The 15,493-nt window shown below is 35.7% G+C and overlaps 1 protein-coding gene across 3 annotated transcripts in view; it reads left to right on the top strand.

Annotated features, from left to right (window-relative positions):
* The window catches only part of Ctnna2 (catenin alpha 2), a 1,104,669-nt gene extending 1,091,560 nt beyond the window's left edge, over positions 1-13,109 (top strand). For all 3 annotated transcript variants that reach the window (XM_069989104.1, XM_069989103.1, XM_069989105.1), the window contains one exon: positions 11,892-13,109. In XM_069989104.1, the coding sequence (XP_069845205.1) occupies positions 11,892-12,179 (288 nt within the window). In that variant the 3' untranslated portion in view covers positions 12,180-13,109. The remainder of the gene's footprint in view (positions 1-11,891) is intronic.
* Positions 13,110-15,493: the final 2,384 nt, after the last annotated feature.

The following is a 15,493-nucleotide window of genomic DNA, read 5'->3' on the forward strand; positions in this document are numbered from 1 at the left end:
GTCCCATTTTGCGTTCAAGTGGTATTCTGAAGGAAGATGGATCATAATAATAATGAAAGCCAGAGTTTAAGAGCTTCCCAACTCTAAAAGCATTATTTTATTCACTCTTCATAATTCATTATTCATTCCAGAAATTAAGACTGAGGTAGAGCTAGGTGTATTATCTGGTTTCAGATCACTTCATTAGTGAGTAGACCAGTTAGAGCTTGAAACTCAGGCTCTGTTTTAGTCATAGCCCAGGTTGTCATCACTGCAAGAGAAGAAAAGATAGAAAGGAGGAGACAACAAGGAAGAAAAGAGATAAAGTGTGAATGCTAGAGTGTATTTCCAGAAAGAGAATGTACAGGATTTAAAGACAGGTTCTGGAGAGAGGTGAATATATGAATGAAAGGGGAAGAAGGGACTGAGGTGTTGAGAGAAGGCTGCAAGAACTGGGGAAGGATCTCTTCTCTCCTTTCTTGATCCAGGACCCTGGGAATCAACAGATGCTCTTGACACATTCTTTTCATTTATCTGAGGAAAGGAGAGGCTTTGGATGGGATGTATGGGCATTTACTTTCTTGAACACATGGACAGTACTAATTTATGACATAATTTCTAGTGGCTGGGCATGAGAAGGTAAAGGACAAGCAGGAATAACCAGTTGCCTTCAAATCCTGCTCACATTCCAAACACCCATAACTGGTGGCTACTGAACTTGTAGTTTATTCTTACTCAGCACTGTGCATTGCATTCTGGTGTTCCTGCATCATTTATATTGTTAATGAGCCACAACACTTAACATACAAAGTGAGGGAAATAACTTAGGCTTTCTAGTTGTGAGGGTTTCACTAGTGGCTCTTTGGTATGTTTTGTGAAAATTTAGTTTCCCTGGGTTCTTAGACAAAGGCTTTGTCTTTTATCACAACGCTACTATGTGAAAAGATAGAATGGTAGAAGCAAAAAATCCAAAAGTACTGATCCATATGTAATGTAGATACATAAAAATGGTACAAGGAATCTTGTTTTGTTTTATGGGAATTTGTTTGTGAGAAACAGAGAGGTCAACTTGGGAGTCTTTATTGGAAACACAGCAGGTGAACTACTGTCTCAAAGATCTGTAGCCCAGATTCAAGTTTACACAAAGCTTCTAAAGATAAAACCATGTTTGGGGTGGAGATCCAAGACAAGCAAAAGCATGCTATATAGGGAAACTCTCAAGGCTAAGCATTCTCTGTAGCAAAGCTTTACTGGGGATAAACCCAACATCTGCAACTCAAAGAATGGCCTATCTCAATTCTAGGCTTTTCTGAGCTGGGTGAAAAGCCCCCTCTACCCAGGAAGGCACTAGGGAAGGCTAGAGAGTAAGCTGATATTACTTAGACCCAGTATCCTTATTTCAGTTGAGACTGGGAAGAGAAGGAGACGAATAATGGAGGAGAGGACTCTGATCAAAATGCATTATATACATAAATGGATATGTTGAAATGAAATCTTGTACAAATAATTTAAAAAATGGCAGTTATACTGTCATATAAGGAATAGAAATGTGAACCTAAGCCCCTCAAAGAGGTAGTGTGAAATAAAAACATTGCAAAATAAAGATATGCTGAAATACATGATCAACAAGTAATAGATGAGATATTAAAAATATTATTGCCTGGGAGCATTTCCCACCTTGGGCTAGTGCCTAATAATCCATGGGTATTTCTGGTCCTGAGGGATTTATTTCCTCATTGTTCTCTTGGGATATGGAAGCAAATAATTTAGAGAAGAGAAAGGTTCTGGGGGGCTTCCTTGACAGATTTTCATGTCCACAACTAGTCAAGGGAAAACACCTCTCAATACTTCAGTTTCTTTGAGACACCAAATACAGCAAGAATGTCTTGTTTTTGCATTGAGAAAAAAACTCTTCTGCCTTTAATGGTGAAGAAAAAATGGCTCTAAGCCGTATTTAGGAAATTTGTTGACTGTAATTAAGCCTTCATGGGAGTCCCCAAGGTTTACTTACTTATAATTGAAAAAATGCAAATGAAGACAGTTAATCAGTGAACTAGCCAACGATGAAGCACTACTACCTACCTAGATGAATTAAAAACGACACAAATATGTCCAGTTGAGAAAGTTACTGGAGAACCAATTGGTAAATTTCTCAGCAAGGCTCTCCAGATTGTTTTTCTAGAACTGCAATGCCCTTCTGCTATTTATCAATTTGGTCTTGAAACACCATTACATACAGATTTCATAAGAACTTTCCTTGGGCATTGGTAGAGCACCAGCTGCTTCTGAAGCTAACTCAAGGAAAACCCCACAGGGGGAAAAAATAACAGACCTCTTGCCCATCTTTCTATCATGATTGATGCCTTTCTTATAAAGTATAATGATCTTATAAAGTATAATGTGTTCCACTTCTCGTAATACTTCTACCCCCTCAGTAATGAGTTCATTAAATTGATAATTCATAACATGTCAATAGACACATGGGCATAACCTTTTCCTAATTTTTTTTTCATCGTGGGACTTGAACTCTGACCTGAGCACTGTCTCTCAGCTCTTCAGATCAAGCCTAGCACTCTACCACAGCACCACTTCACCACTTCCAGTTTTCTGGTGGTTTATTGGAGTTCAGAATCTCATAGATTTTCCTGCCTGGGCTGCTTTGAACCACAATCCTCAGATCTCAGCCTCCTGAGTAGCTAGGCTTATAGGAATGAGCTACCGGTACCTGAATTTTACCTAAAATTTAATTGTGGGAATCAGAGTAAATATAGCATCATTTTGATCAAATACATTAGTCAGTGGCATTCTAGATAGAAATGAAAACCCAAGATATTAAATAAGCTAATACAAATGAAAAAGCAGATGTACAATGGATGATGTCGCTGTGCTGTGCACTGTATCACTGTTGATTTTGACAACACTGTTGTACTGTAAACTCTGGGAGGAGTGAAGTAACTGTTTCCTTTGCAGTGCCACTTAGCAGATTTTTTTGGAGTAAACTGCCATGATTTACAAAGCCTACTATAGAGTGTGTGGTAAATGGTTTCCCTATATCCACCACAGTCACTTAGGAGCAACAACTCCAGTATTGCTGACTTTCTTACTTCCTGTTGATAATCTGAAGAGGAAAACTTTACAGCATTGCTGTAAAGGAAATGTCTTTTTCTGCAAGCATATAAACATCCTGAACTGGTTTAAGTGAGGAAAGATAAGATTAGGATGGACCTGTCCACAATGTCTTTGTTTGCTTGAGTTATTTATTGCTCTGAACTTGCTAGAGTTGTTTTTTTTAATGTTTTTTTCCCCTTCTTTGTTATTGATACAGACTCTGGAAAAAGGCAGACAGATATTTCAAGGTATTTCAAATGTATCACAGTCTAAAGAGATCAAATACGTCTTCAAAGCCTCATGGATTTTTTTAAAACATGAAATGTTGTTCTTGCTGGATAATAGGCTCCATTGCTCTAGGATTCTAACCTTCCATTCATTAACAGCACAGCTAACTTGTAGCAAATCTTTTTCCTCCCTACAAGCAATTTGAGTCTTCTTGAGGAGATAATAGTCTAAAAATATAAATAAATGACCAGCTCCCATGGGGGAGATTCCAGTTTTCTCAAGGTATTTGCATTTAACTCGTTGTCAATTCCTCCATCTTCATAAGATAATCCCATTAAAATTCATCTTGTTCTTATATATTAATACTGTTTCATTTGAAGATCTCAAAAGTACCTAAAATACTTATATTTGGTGGCCTAATATCAGCATTCTCATATTCAGTGCTATTCTTTCAGAATTTAGATGCTGAAAATAAAATAGGCTCAGCTCAGATAGAAACAGATTCTGTCTCCCAGGTATTGCTAAGCCTTTTGAAGTAATCAACAGGTACTCCTTAGTATTTATGTTTCAAAAGCACCTTTCTGATAGATTTGGCTTATTTTATTCTTTTTCATTTAGCCAGTAATCCCATGACATTTGGATTATTTTTAATACTGTAACAGATTGCTTTGTTCTTTTGATTTTTATGCACTACCATTTATGTTTAATTAACTTTTCATAATAGATACCCGGCTTTAAAAAAATAAGAATTCAACCTGAAAATTGATCTTATTTCTACATGAATTATTGTAAACAGATGAATAACTCTCTTCTGGAATTGTGTATGTGTGACCCTTATATATTAATATCCTAAGTTATTTACTCTGTTGTATGCATTAATCTGATGAGTTCTTCACTTTTTGATATACGAGGTATTTCTTTTTTTTATTGCTGGTTTGCCTCAGGAAGTTCATCATTATTATAGAGGATAAAAGGTTATTAATTACTTGACTATTCCCTACACAGTCAATGATGTTTTCTGTTCAAATAGATGTTTCTTGATGTCATGTTCTAGATTTGTACCATGAAAATTTTATGCTGAGCATTTTTAAAGTAAATTTACAGGATTTTTTCACCTCAGGAAAGAAAATGGATTTTATATGTCATTTAACATTCTATTATCTCTTTGTAAAAGTACTAAGTAAAGAATACATAGAAAGTTCAGAGCAATGGATCTATATTATATAGCTGTAGTGTACAAGAGCATAATTCACGAAACAACTAGGAAGAATATAAAGAAACTATGTGGTTTCATAATGGTCCTTTTGATAACTCTATTTAGATATGATAGCCACCTCAAACTCAGTATGTTTGAAGTTAGATTCAACATAGTATAGCACCTCTATTTTCTTATTTTCACAAGTAACGTTAAGAATGTTGATATGAACCTCGTTGCACAAGTTAAAAATTTGAGATTTGCCCTTTTCCATCGATTCTCCATTATTTTACACTATTTAGTTACCAATACCTCCTCATCTTACTTATTAAAGATAATTTATATATTACTTCCAACATGAAGGTTATATCCTCCACCCAATTTCTGAATCAAAGTAAGTCTTCCATTTACTTTTTTTCTATCCTTTCCTTTCCTTTCCTTTCCTTTCCTTTCCTTTCCTTTCCTTTCTTTTCCTTCCTTTTATTTTATTTTATTTTATTTTTTTATTGTAAAGATACTATACAGAGGGTTAGAGTTACATGAGTAAGGAAATGAGTACACTTCCTATTGAGCATTGTTACCCCCTCCATTGTTTTCCCCCTACTATCCCTTCCCTCCCTACCTTCCCCGAGGTTCTTTTTTTTTTAATTGTAATTAAGTGATTACATAATTTCCCAAATTTCACAGTATTGTGGAATAATGATGCTCATTTAAAATCACAAGTTCATTCTAACTTTCCTGGAGCAAATTGTCTATCACGGTATATAACATATAACGGTGTACACATATACACCATACATGTGATCAGCAGCATGGGGATATTTAGTAGTGGTTCGACCAGATGAGTGGAAGTTCTTTGTTTCTTAAGTCCTGTTAATTTTGTCGTATTACCTAACATTTTGGATTTAACATCCACTTATCAGGGAGACCATGTACTGTTTGTCTCTTTGCTTTTGGCTTACCTTGCTCAACATGATTTCTTCTAGCTCTATCCATTTCCATGCAAATGCCATTATTTTGTCATTTCTAATGGCTGCATAATATTCCATTGTGTATAGATACCACAATTTTTGGATCCATTCATCTGTGGTGGGGCATCTGGTTTGTTTCCATATCCTAGCTATTGTGAACAGTGCTGCAATAAACATAGAGGTGCACGTGTCCTTGTATATTGGTTCCTGTTGTTCAGGGTAGATGCCTAGAAGTGGTATGACTGGGTCGTAAGGGAGGTCAATCTTTAGCTTTCTAAGGACCCTCCAGGCTGGTTTCCAAAGTGGTTGTATAAGTGTACATTCCCACCAGCAGATTAATAGGGTTCCTCTTTCTCCACATCCCCTCCAGCATTTGTCGTTCTTTCCTTTCCTTTTCCTTTCCCTTTTTCATTTCCTCTTCTTTCCTTCCTTCCTTCCTTCCTTCCTTCCTTCCTTCTTTCCTTCCTACCTTCCTCCCTTTTTCTCTCTTTTTCTCTCTTTTTCTCTCTCTTTCTCTCTTTCTTTCTTTCTTTCTTTTCTTTCTTTCTTCTTTTCTTTCTTCCTTTATTTCTTTCCTTCTTTCTTTTTCTTTCTTCCTTTCTCTAGGTAGTCATGGGGTTTGAACTCAGGCCCTGGGTTTTGTCTTTGTGCTCTTTTAATCAAGGCTAGTGAATATTCTACTACTTTGAGCCACAGCTCCACTTCTTTCCATTTCTTTTAATACCATGAACATCCTGCATCCTACTAAAACACTTATAGATTGTATGCTTGCTTTCCATTATACCTTGAGCTCTTGAAGTTTATCTTCCACATCAAGTCATACTTGTATACCCATAACATAAATGTACTTACTGGCACAAAAATAGATGTCAAAAGAGCATCTTTAAGAAATACTTTGAAGGGCAAAATATAGATGGAAGAGCCTTGGGGGGAAAAAAGGAAAGATGGATGGTATGGAAGTATATACAAATATATTAACTGAAATACAATGGATTCAGGAGAGAACCCAAATAGTACAATTTCTTAGAAAGGCAAAGTAAAAGTTTAGAAAAATAAAACATCAGGAAGTGAATACCAGAGAGAGGGTGGGTCAATGTCAAAGGGAGGGAGAATGTAGTCAAGAATTCAACGTATATCCTACAAAATTAAGAAGCTCAAGGGAAAGAGTGGGTAGGGGAAGGATGGGTGATAATGTTGAAATGTATGGCATTGATCAAGATGCCTTGTATGAATAAACTGCTTTCTTAAATGGCAACTCTTTTGAACAACTATTTAAAGATCTCTTTTTAAGGGGAAAAAGGAAGATGGGACTTCAGCATTTCAAGAGATATGGTTACATTCTCTTTTGAAAGAGCTTGATTTAGTTCAGTGACATTTTGTTTCTGTAGAAACTGAGCTTATATTCAATGTTAAGTCCAACTTTAAAAAAATAGTATGCAACTAATGACATGGTATTTCAGGAGTATAAGGACAATTAATCACTAAGAGAGTCCTTTCAAGCATATTTTGTGGTGTTCAGCTTTGAAATTGTAGGGAATTAGTACAAGAATCAAAGGAGAAAATCTTAATTCAAGAAAGTCTTCCGTCACTTTTCCTTCATTCAGAACACAAAATGAGGACAGTATCTGAAAAGGGAAATTTGCCTTGGTATTAGATCGTGAGTGGGGTTAAGAAGTAAACAGTGGGAATCAGAAAAATGAAAGCCAGAGAATGCCTTATAGAATATAGTGCTTTCACCCTTATTTGCTTTGCATGGACTGTAATAGAACAAGATGTGAGGAAACATCTGTTGTCTTTTTTAAAAATAGCACTTTGATATTTTAAAGGAATAGTGACAGAATTAGGAGAATTCTAATCCCTATGTTTAGGGACAGCAGACACTTCTGGGATTGAAGAAGGAAAATTAGTCTAGCAAATCAGGGCAAGAGTTTTTTGGGGGAATACAATGTCTGACACTGTAAAACAGTGCAGAGCAATGGTTAAGTCTTGCACTCATCTATTGTGTTATAGTGTGATATAGCAAGCTATAAATCTTCGAATATCAAAGGGCGTAATATTATCACCACCTTCAAAGGTGACTGTGAGATTGACTGGGAAAAATGACTTGCAGAGTTGATACTGAGTAAGACTGACATATGATCTCATTTGCTAAATATAGGCTCTTGTTTTTCATATTAGCTGAACATGAGCAGTTTCTCTCAGGCTAACTACCAGAACTCAGTGGAATCTCCAATTAGATCAGAAAAGACTTTAAGCAGGAAAAGATGGACTAAACTAAGAATTGTCTATGTAATGTGGGCTGGCTTAAGGAATGCCTGATACAGATGTCTTCCAAAGCCATTTTTAAACTAGCAAGACAAGCTCAGATAAAGGCTTAGAATGCTAAGGACTGAGTGGAACATACCAAGGTCAGCAGGTCAGGAAGAGAAGTGTAAGATTTGGATGATGAGAGTGAGAATTGTAGACTAGGAAAGATTCAAACTGAGTCACAATGGTAAAGGTAGCAGAGATACTATCCAATTTAAAGGACAGACTTCCAGCGCAGGTAAGATAAATAGAAACAGATTAATTTTGAATGATAGGTAGGAACTGAAAAACAAGAACCTAGGGATTAAATAATGCATCCAAGAAGCAATATTCTTCAGGAGATGTTCACATAGTAAACTTTGGAGAGATGAGATTCATATTAATCGCTACGTTGCTGGTTATTGAAGCTTCAAGTTACATCATCTGTCTCAGCGTCAGTTTCCTTACCTATAAAATGAGGGTAGTAGCAATTCCTACCTGAAGAATTTTTGAGAATTAGGGCTGGGGATGTGGCTTAAGCTGTAGAAAGCACAATACCCTGAGTTAAAACATCAGCCTTGCAAAGAAAAACAGAAAACAGAGAGCTAAATTAAACATTTGGAAGAGCAAAGATGCCACCTACCTAGTAAGTGCTCAATTATTGATAGTATTTTTGCTTAATTTCACTTACACATAATAATTTGTGGATACTGTTTGAAAATGGCACAGTAACAGATTTACAACATAGAATGCAATTATACTAAATAAGTGTTCCTAAATGTTGTATAAAAACATCTTTGCATTACCTTTGCTCTCAATAATGTCTTTTAGAAAGGGAAATTTTAGCAAAAATTTGTCAGTTGGAGTCCAGATGTTAGTGCCATTTTGAATAAGCATAAAGGAAACAACTTTAAAATGTTCCATATTGTGCTAATAATAATCTAAATCACAGAGAAGTTGAATTTAGAGAAAGAATGAAATTTATCCTTTAGAAATAATTCTTTCAAAAAGTCCCATTTTGAATTAGAAATGTTAAATTAGATTACAGTCTGTATGGAATTTTCAAATTTTAATTGGAGGTTCCTTGTCTCCTCACTTTGCCACAAATTCAGGCTCTAACAGGTGGTTTGAATTAAATCCAAAATCTTTACATTTTAGAGCCATGTCAATGTCAGCCAATGTATTAGGTTTATTCACAAGATTCCTGCATCAGAATGGGAGAGAAACTTAGAGGAGAGACAGGCTCTCCTATAATTGCTGCAGAACTAGAAAGCACTATCTGAAAATGGAATCTGTGGTAAAAATCTCCAAATTACTTGAATCCTTAACTTTAGATTCATTCAATTCTCCTAAAACTCTTTGGGAATCATTTAATAATACAGTAATCAGAGCTTGTCTTATTCTACTAATTCTGTTACTTCAAAGCAAATCACAACACAGTCCCTGACATATCATTTTACCCACAGCACAGAATAGAATTGACTAACTTCATGAATGGATATTACTCATATTTGAAACCTGACAGACTTGCAGGAAACTATCAGTTGACCATGACCATAGGTCCTAATTTTTATTTTTACTTTTATTATTTTTTTTGTCGGTCGTGGGGCTTGAACTCTGGGCCTGGGCGAGGTCCTAATTTTTATTCCCTAGTTTCTATAGAAACAACGGTTGATCTACTAGTTTTCCCAACATTTTGCTGTCTAATCTGTGTCCTGTATTATTTTAAACTCTTAGCTGGAGGAATGATGAAAACATTGGAAAACTCAACAGTCAAGATAACTGGCAACTAAGTTCTCAAACTTTCTATGATGGGATAAAATAAGTGCATGTTCTTTATGTTTTATTAATCCGGTGGCTATCAAATTTTGGCATACATCAGAACCCCTGGATGTCTGGTTAAAATGTAGACTAAATGTTGATCTAGCAAGCTTTGGACTATGTCTGAAAAACTATTTATAACATTTCCCAAGTGATACTGATGCTGTTGGCTTAATGACAGTAGACTGAGAAACTCTGAACTAATTCATGCTTGGCTTCTCTTCTGTTAATATAAATTGCCTAGAATTTTACTTTTTAAAAGTAGCTTTAGAAATAGGCTGCATAAACTAAACAGAAGCAATTATGTTGATATCTCTGCCTTTTATGGTGTAATAGATGTGAGAAGTGAGCTACTGTAATCATTTGGTTGGGCAAAAAGAAGTCAATTACACTTCCATTGAGTTACAGCTGTAATCCACAAATAGATTGTCTTTGCTATTTTATTGGATGGCCAATATGATACTTACCTTTAGTATTTTCTTAATGACAAAACATCCATTCACTGGTATTGCAAAGGATTCGAACATACAAAAACTCTTTATTTTCCCATGTTCAAATGATATGAGTTCTTTCAATGATGGAACTGAGCATATTTGATCATCATAATTTTTTAACCTAGTGCAACCAACATCTTTCTTTTATAACTTTAATAAAGGATTTGCACAGATAGCAGACTGCTATCAACTTTATTAAAGTTGAATTAGATTCAACTTCTGGTAACCTCAGTTACTGTTTGGAAAATATGTTGGATATAATAAATGACAGAACACTAAAGTGAATACCAACTTAATACTCAACTTAATAGAGGTGGGGCTAACCCCTTAGATAACCATCCAACCCCCAGGAGGGTCTGTGTCTCATTCTTCTTCCTTAATGTAGCTATACATAGGATGTATGACTCAGAGGTGATCTCAATAACTAGGAGTGCTTACATAAAACCCATCTTTGACGCCTCCATTTAACCTGAGTGGGCACTTTTCTGTATATAAGACATTTGATAAATGATACTATGTATATGTATATATGCTGTGACCAAACATATCTTGAGACTGGAATTGATTTGTACTCCCCTCCCCCGCCCTGCAGGGATTCATTCTTTTCTTTTGTTGGGTCACAGTAGAATCCTGGCAGAAATAGATTCTGGGAAATGTAATTTTGAGTTTTCCAGCAACTATGGTATAAGCAGCAAAACAGATATAGACTAAAACAGATATTGAGTGGCCAATTACTCATTGTGCTCCTCACTGTCCAACTAGTTAATCCAAAAAGAGGTAAACTAAAATTTCCTGATTCTGGTGATAGGCCATACTTGTCACTGCATTTGTGTTTAGCCTGAGACAAATTGTGTAACCCATGTTGGCCAGACACTCCACATCTTCCAGCCTCAACCTCCTAGTACTGAGATGACATACATAAACCACTCTGCCCCCTTGTCACAGGATTTTCAAGAATTATCCTACCTATGCAGCAAGCAGTATGGATGGTTCAGTGTTTAGGAACTTCAGATATGAAGCTATGTAAACCTCTCCAAGTGACTGGATAGGCATTTTCATCATAAAATAGTGATTGATGGCAATACCTGTTTCATAGTGGTGGTAAAACAGTTAATGAGAAATGCATTTAAATGTTTTTAGAAAAATATTCAGCCTGTACATCATAAATGTTTCAGTAACATATTACTTGCTGTCTAAGCTGTAAGATCCTGAAACATTATTGATATTTTTCTATAAGGTAAATAGTTCATAGATACTCCAAGCTCAGTAAATTAAAGCCAGAACACTCATGAGTTGGTCCTGTCCTTGTTCCTAACTTCTTTTGTCTTTACCAATCCTGAACTGAGGATACAGAATACATCTAAAAAGAGTTGCTTTCATAGGTAGGACCATAAAATTGAAATGTAGCACCTTATATAACTTTGCAGTCTTCAATACCTGCCAAATGCTTTTCAAATATTTGAATAAATGTTAACATTACTAATTATCTTACTGTAGTAATATATATTCCCATGGCAAACTTGGTTACCTTGAAATTCTTAAGTGGTTCACAAAGAAGATTTTACCTTGAACAGTACTGGGATTATAGGGAACTCTGTACTATACAACAACATGTTTGCTTTGATATCAGAGAGAATACAGGTGGTTGATTGATAGTAAGTTCAGTTTATCTTGTGCTAATTTGCTTATTTTGGCAATATTCTGTATTGTGCAAGCAAAACATTGTTTTAATGGTAAAATTGCATCAGTGTCTTGTGAAACTGGGCCTTGAATAACCCAGGTACATCTTCTTCTTCTCCTGTTCTCTAGTTGGACAGCGCCACATCACTTATCCAGGCAGCCAAAAACCTGATGAATGCTGTGGTCCTCACTGTGAAAGCTTCCTATGTGGCCTCTACCAAATACCAGAAGGTCTATGGGACAGCAGCTGTCAACTCACCTGTTGTGTCTTGGAAGATGAAGGCTCCCGAGAAGAAGCCCCTTGTGAAGAGAGAAAAGCCTGAAGAATTCCAGACACGAGTTAGACGGGGTTCTCAAAAGAAACACATTTCTCCTGTGCAAGCTTTAAGTGAATTCAAAGCAATGGATTCCTTCTAGGAAGTTAGGCTTTAACAAGAAAGCTTTTTCTTTCTGTTCTTCCTTTTTTTCTTAACTTTTCATTTGAATTCCATTTTTGTATGCATACCTGCCAACTTGTATGCCTCTGGCATGGGGAAATTCTGAGAACAGTGTCTGTCTGCACGTCAGGTGAGATGTGATCAATACTATTGATCCATCTGGAGCCTGGGGAGGGGACGAGAATCCCATCCTGAGGTGGCACAGAGCTGTCCTTTGCAACATTCTCTTAAAGTTGGGCAAAGAGTTCGCACTGCAATGTTTACGGGAGTGGGAGGGATGGGGAAAATAAGTAAACTTAACTCTACAAAAGCAAACTCTAATGCATGCAAGAATCATTAGGTTGGCAGGTATATTCATGAGTGAAAAACCTGGAAATGTAATGGTAGAACATTTAAAAAAAACTTGTATTGATTGCTTATGTTTCAGTGCACTAGCCAATACGCTTAAGTGTGTGGCCCACAAATTGAACAATAGAAGTTTAATGTCATATCCATGATACTATGTGGAGTTTTATCTGAGGAGAAACTAACTAGTCCAGCCTAAAATGCTTCTTTTAATCTTCATTCTGTTTTTTCTCTTCTAGTAGTGCCATTACTAGTCCTCATTTTATCATTTTTCCCCTTTTACTGAAAATGATAAACATTAATTTGAGATAACTCAATACTTCTTGGGGCACTGGAAACACAATATGGTTTATGGTGACCAATTCATTCCTCCCTTTCCTTCTTCTTTCCTTCTTTCTTTTCTTTCTGATTTTCCTAGAAATAGAAGGCCCAGTGTGGAATGTCAGAGGAAAGGAAACTGATGATGTGTGAAGGTTTAGAGGCAAATATCTAGGTGTAGCTTGGAGTGTTGGTATCTAATATACCATTGTAATCACTAACTCAAAATAAACACATTTAATCTTGACATCTGAAGAATGTTTTCTTTTTTAAAAATGCATAATGCTATTCTAATTATGGTATATGTGGGCAGAATTCCAATTGTGTAAATTCTTTGAACTAACCTACGTTCTAATAAAGTGAGGTGTGTATGTGTGTGAAGGTGAGGTCAAGGGGAAAGGGGTAGATGAATGAAGAGGTAGAGGAAGGGTGGGTGGGATAATGCAGTCACAATATTATATATCTGTAAAAAATGGAACTAAAATAATTGAAGGGATGGGATGGGGTTAGGAGAAATGGGGAAGAATAAAAGACTGAATTCAAACTGACATGTTAAATTGAAACCTCCTTGTACAACTAAACATAATAAAATGATGCCCTGAAAAGCTATAATGAAAGATCAGAGAACCTTAAAAATGCTTTAACATGCTTTTTTGCTTTGTTCCTTTATGAATTAGAGGTAAAATGTTGACATCCAAATAATTGTCATTTTAGAATCTAAAAATGTCTTACTTGGTGGTTTGTTTTCCTATTTGTTTTCATTTATTTTCAGACTGAATCTAAAATAAATTCTTTATGAGACTTTTTTGGCCATAATTGGCCTTGAACTATATAGAAATAACTTAAAAGTCAAAGAGAAAAGTATTGATTTCAAAATAAAATATTTTTATGTTAATTTTAGAGAAACAGGGCCTCTAGGCTGCTCCCAAAGACAGGTAGATTGTCATCTTTTGGCTGATGACTGGGAAAAACACCCAGTTATTCAACAGACTGGCCCAAATTCCTTCAAATACAATGATTTCTGTCACATTATTATGTCTCCAGAAGACTCCTGGGAAAACGTGTGTTTCTTAGCAACATGAGAATGCAATGGGAATCACAAGCACCTAAGCATAAATTAGATTATGTTGAAGACTCCAAAAAGAAAGATAGGGCAGGAAGGAAGATGAGCAAATGCAATCCCAAACTCTCATGTGGAAAAGGTTCTGCTCAAACCATTACTTACTGCAACTAAAACCACCAAAAAACAGAGAATGACTCTTGGTGAGGGATTCACTATAAACACCTATGTAGACTGATTTCTCAACCCTATTGGTCTCCTTCATTTATCTTTAGTACCATGATCTAGGCTCACTTGTTCACCAAGATTTAAGGATAGTCTTCCTTGAACCTGGCCTTACACTAAGCAGACATCTGAGATAGTTTCTCTGTTAGCCCCTTAGGAGTGCATAGTAGCAACAAGAATGACACGTTGGCCTCACTGACTATATTAACAAACAGTACATTCTTAATAGCATATTCTCAATTCTGAGAAAGCTGAACTTCTTGGAAATAGTAAACACCATTGAGAAGTCTTTTCTCTTAAAAAAGCTGCTGCTTTCAATTATTTTCCTCTCTGATAGATTTTTCTAGAAACTGGGGAAATGTCTGCATTTCTAAGGTCTCTACAGGTCCAAAGTGATGAGTTGAAGTCAGGAGAGAAAATTACTATCAACCTGGTGATGATGATAGTGTGGGAAAAGTTTAAAAAATTAAAATAGAAATAAATAATCCTATTAGTCCTCAAAGGTCTCTGGGTTTATACTATGTATAAAAAGTATTCTGAGTAGTCAAAATACTTTAAATATTTTAAAGCTTCCAAGAAAATCCTGAAATAAAGTAAGCAGGCATCAGAGGAACATGGGAGAATGTCATTGATCTTGTTGCTACTATTTTCTCTCTTACCTTGTTTATAAAGAACCATTTTTTACAGTCATTTTTGCAGAAAATCCAGAGCAAGGAAATGCTTGGCAGATCACACAACCATTTAAACACAATTGATCATTCAAGACTGACTCAAAATACCACATCCTCTAAACTGTTCTACATTTGTGAGAATTTAATTTTTTTTGTTCTTTAAATAAATTCTTCAATAATGCAGGATTACTGTAGTTGACTGAGCATTTAGCAGGCATTTGATATATGTGAAAGAATGAGTTGGTATACTGTGTGAATAGATGAATACATTTTTAGTCATCTAAAGTAGTAATAGGATGCCTTGCTCATAACTTAGACCGGATGTGTTGTTTCGGTCTCCATCTTTCTGGACACTAATGGAGAAAACCAGATGAAGAAATTTATTTCCATTGTGTTTGCTAAATCCTAGGAGTAGCAAATGAATTAGTACCAATATATACGTGTGCTATCACATTGACTTTGATCTGTTTACACAATTTTACAAAAAAAATTCATGCAGGCTTATAGTTTCTACATGTGTTTTTCTGGAAATTAGTTTCTTTTTGGTTTTGCTTAAAAAATGAAAATTAGTTCTAGATTAGTTTAGCCCTTGATTTCAATCCTTTTGTTTTCCTTGCTGACAAGTTCTGTCTATGTAGTTCAGGATAGTTGTAAACTTTTGAGACCCCTGCCTCA

The sequence above is a fragment of the Dipodomys merriami genome, unplaced genomic scaffold, assembly GCF_024711535.1.
Source record: "Dipodomys merriami isolate MVZ:Mamm:240054 unplaced genomic scaffold, mDipMer1.0.p SCAF_37, whole genome shotgun sequence".
NCBI lineage: Eukaryota > Metazoa > Chordata > Mammalia > Rodentia > Heteromyidae > Dipodomys > Dipodomys merriami.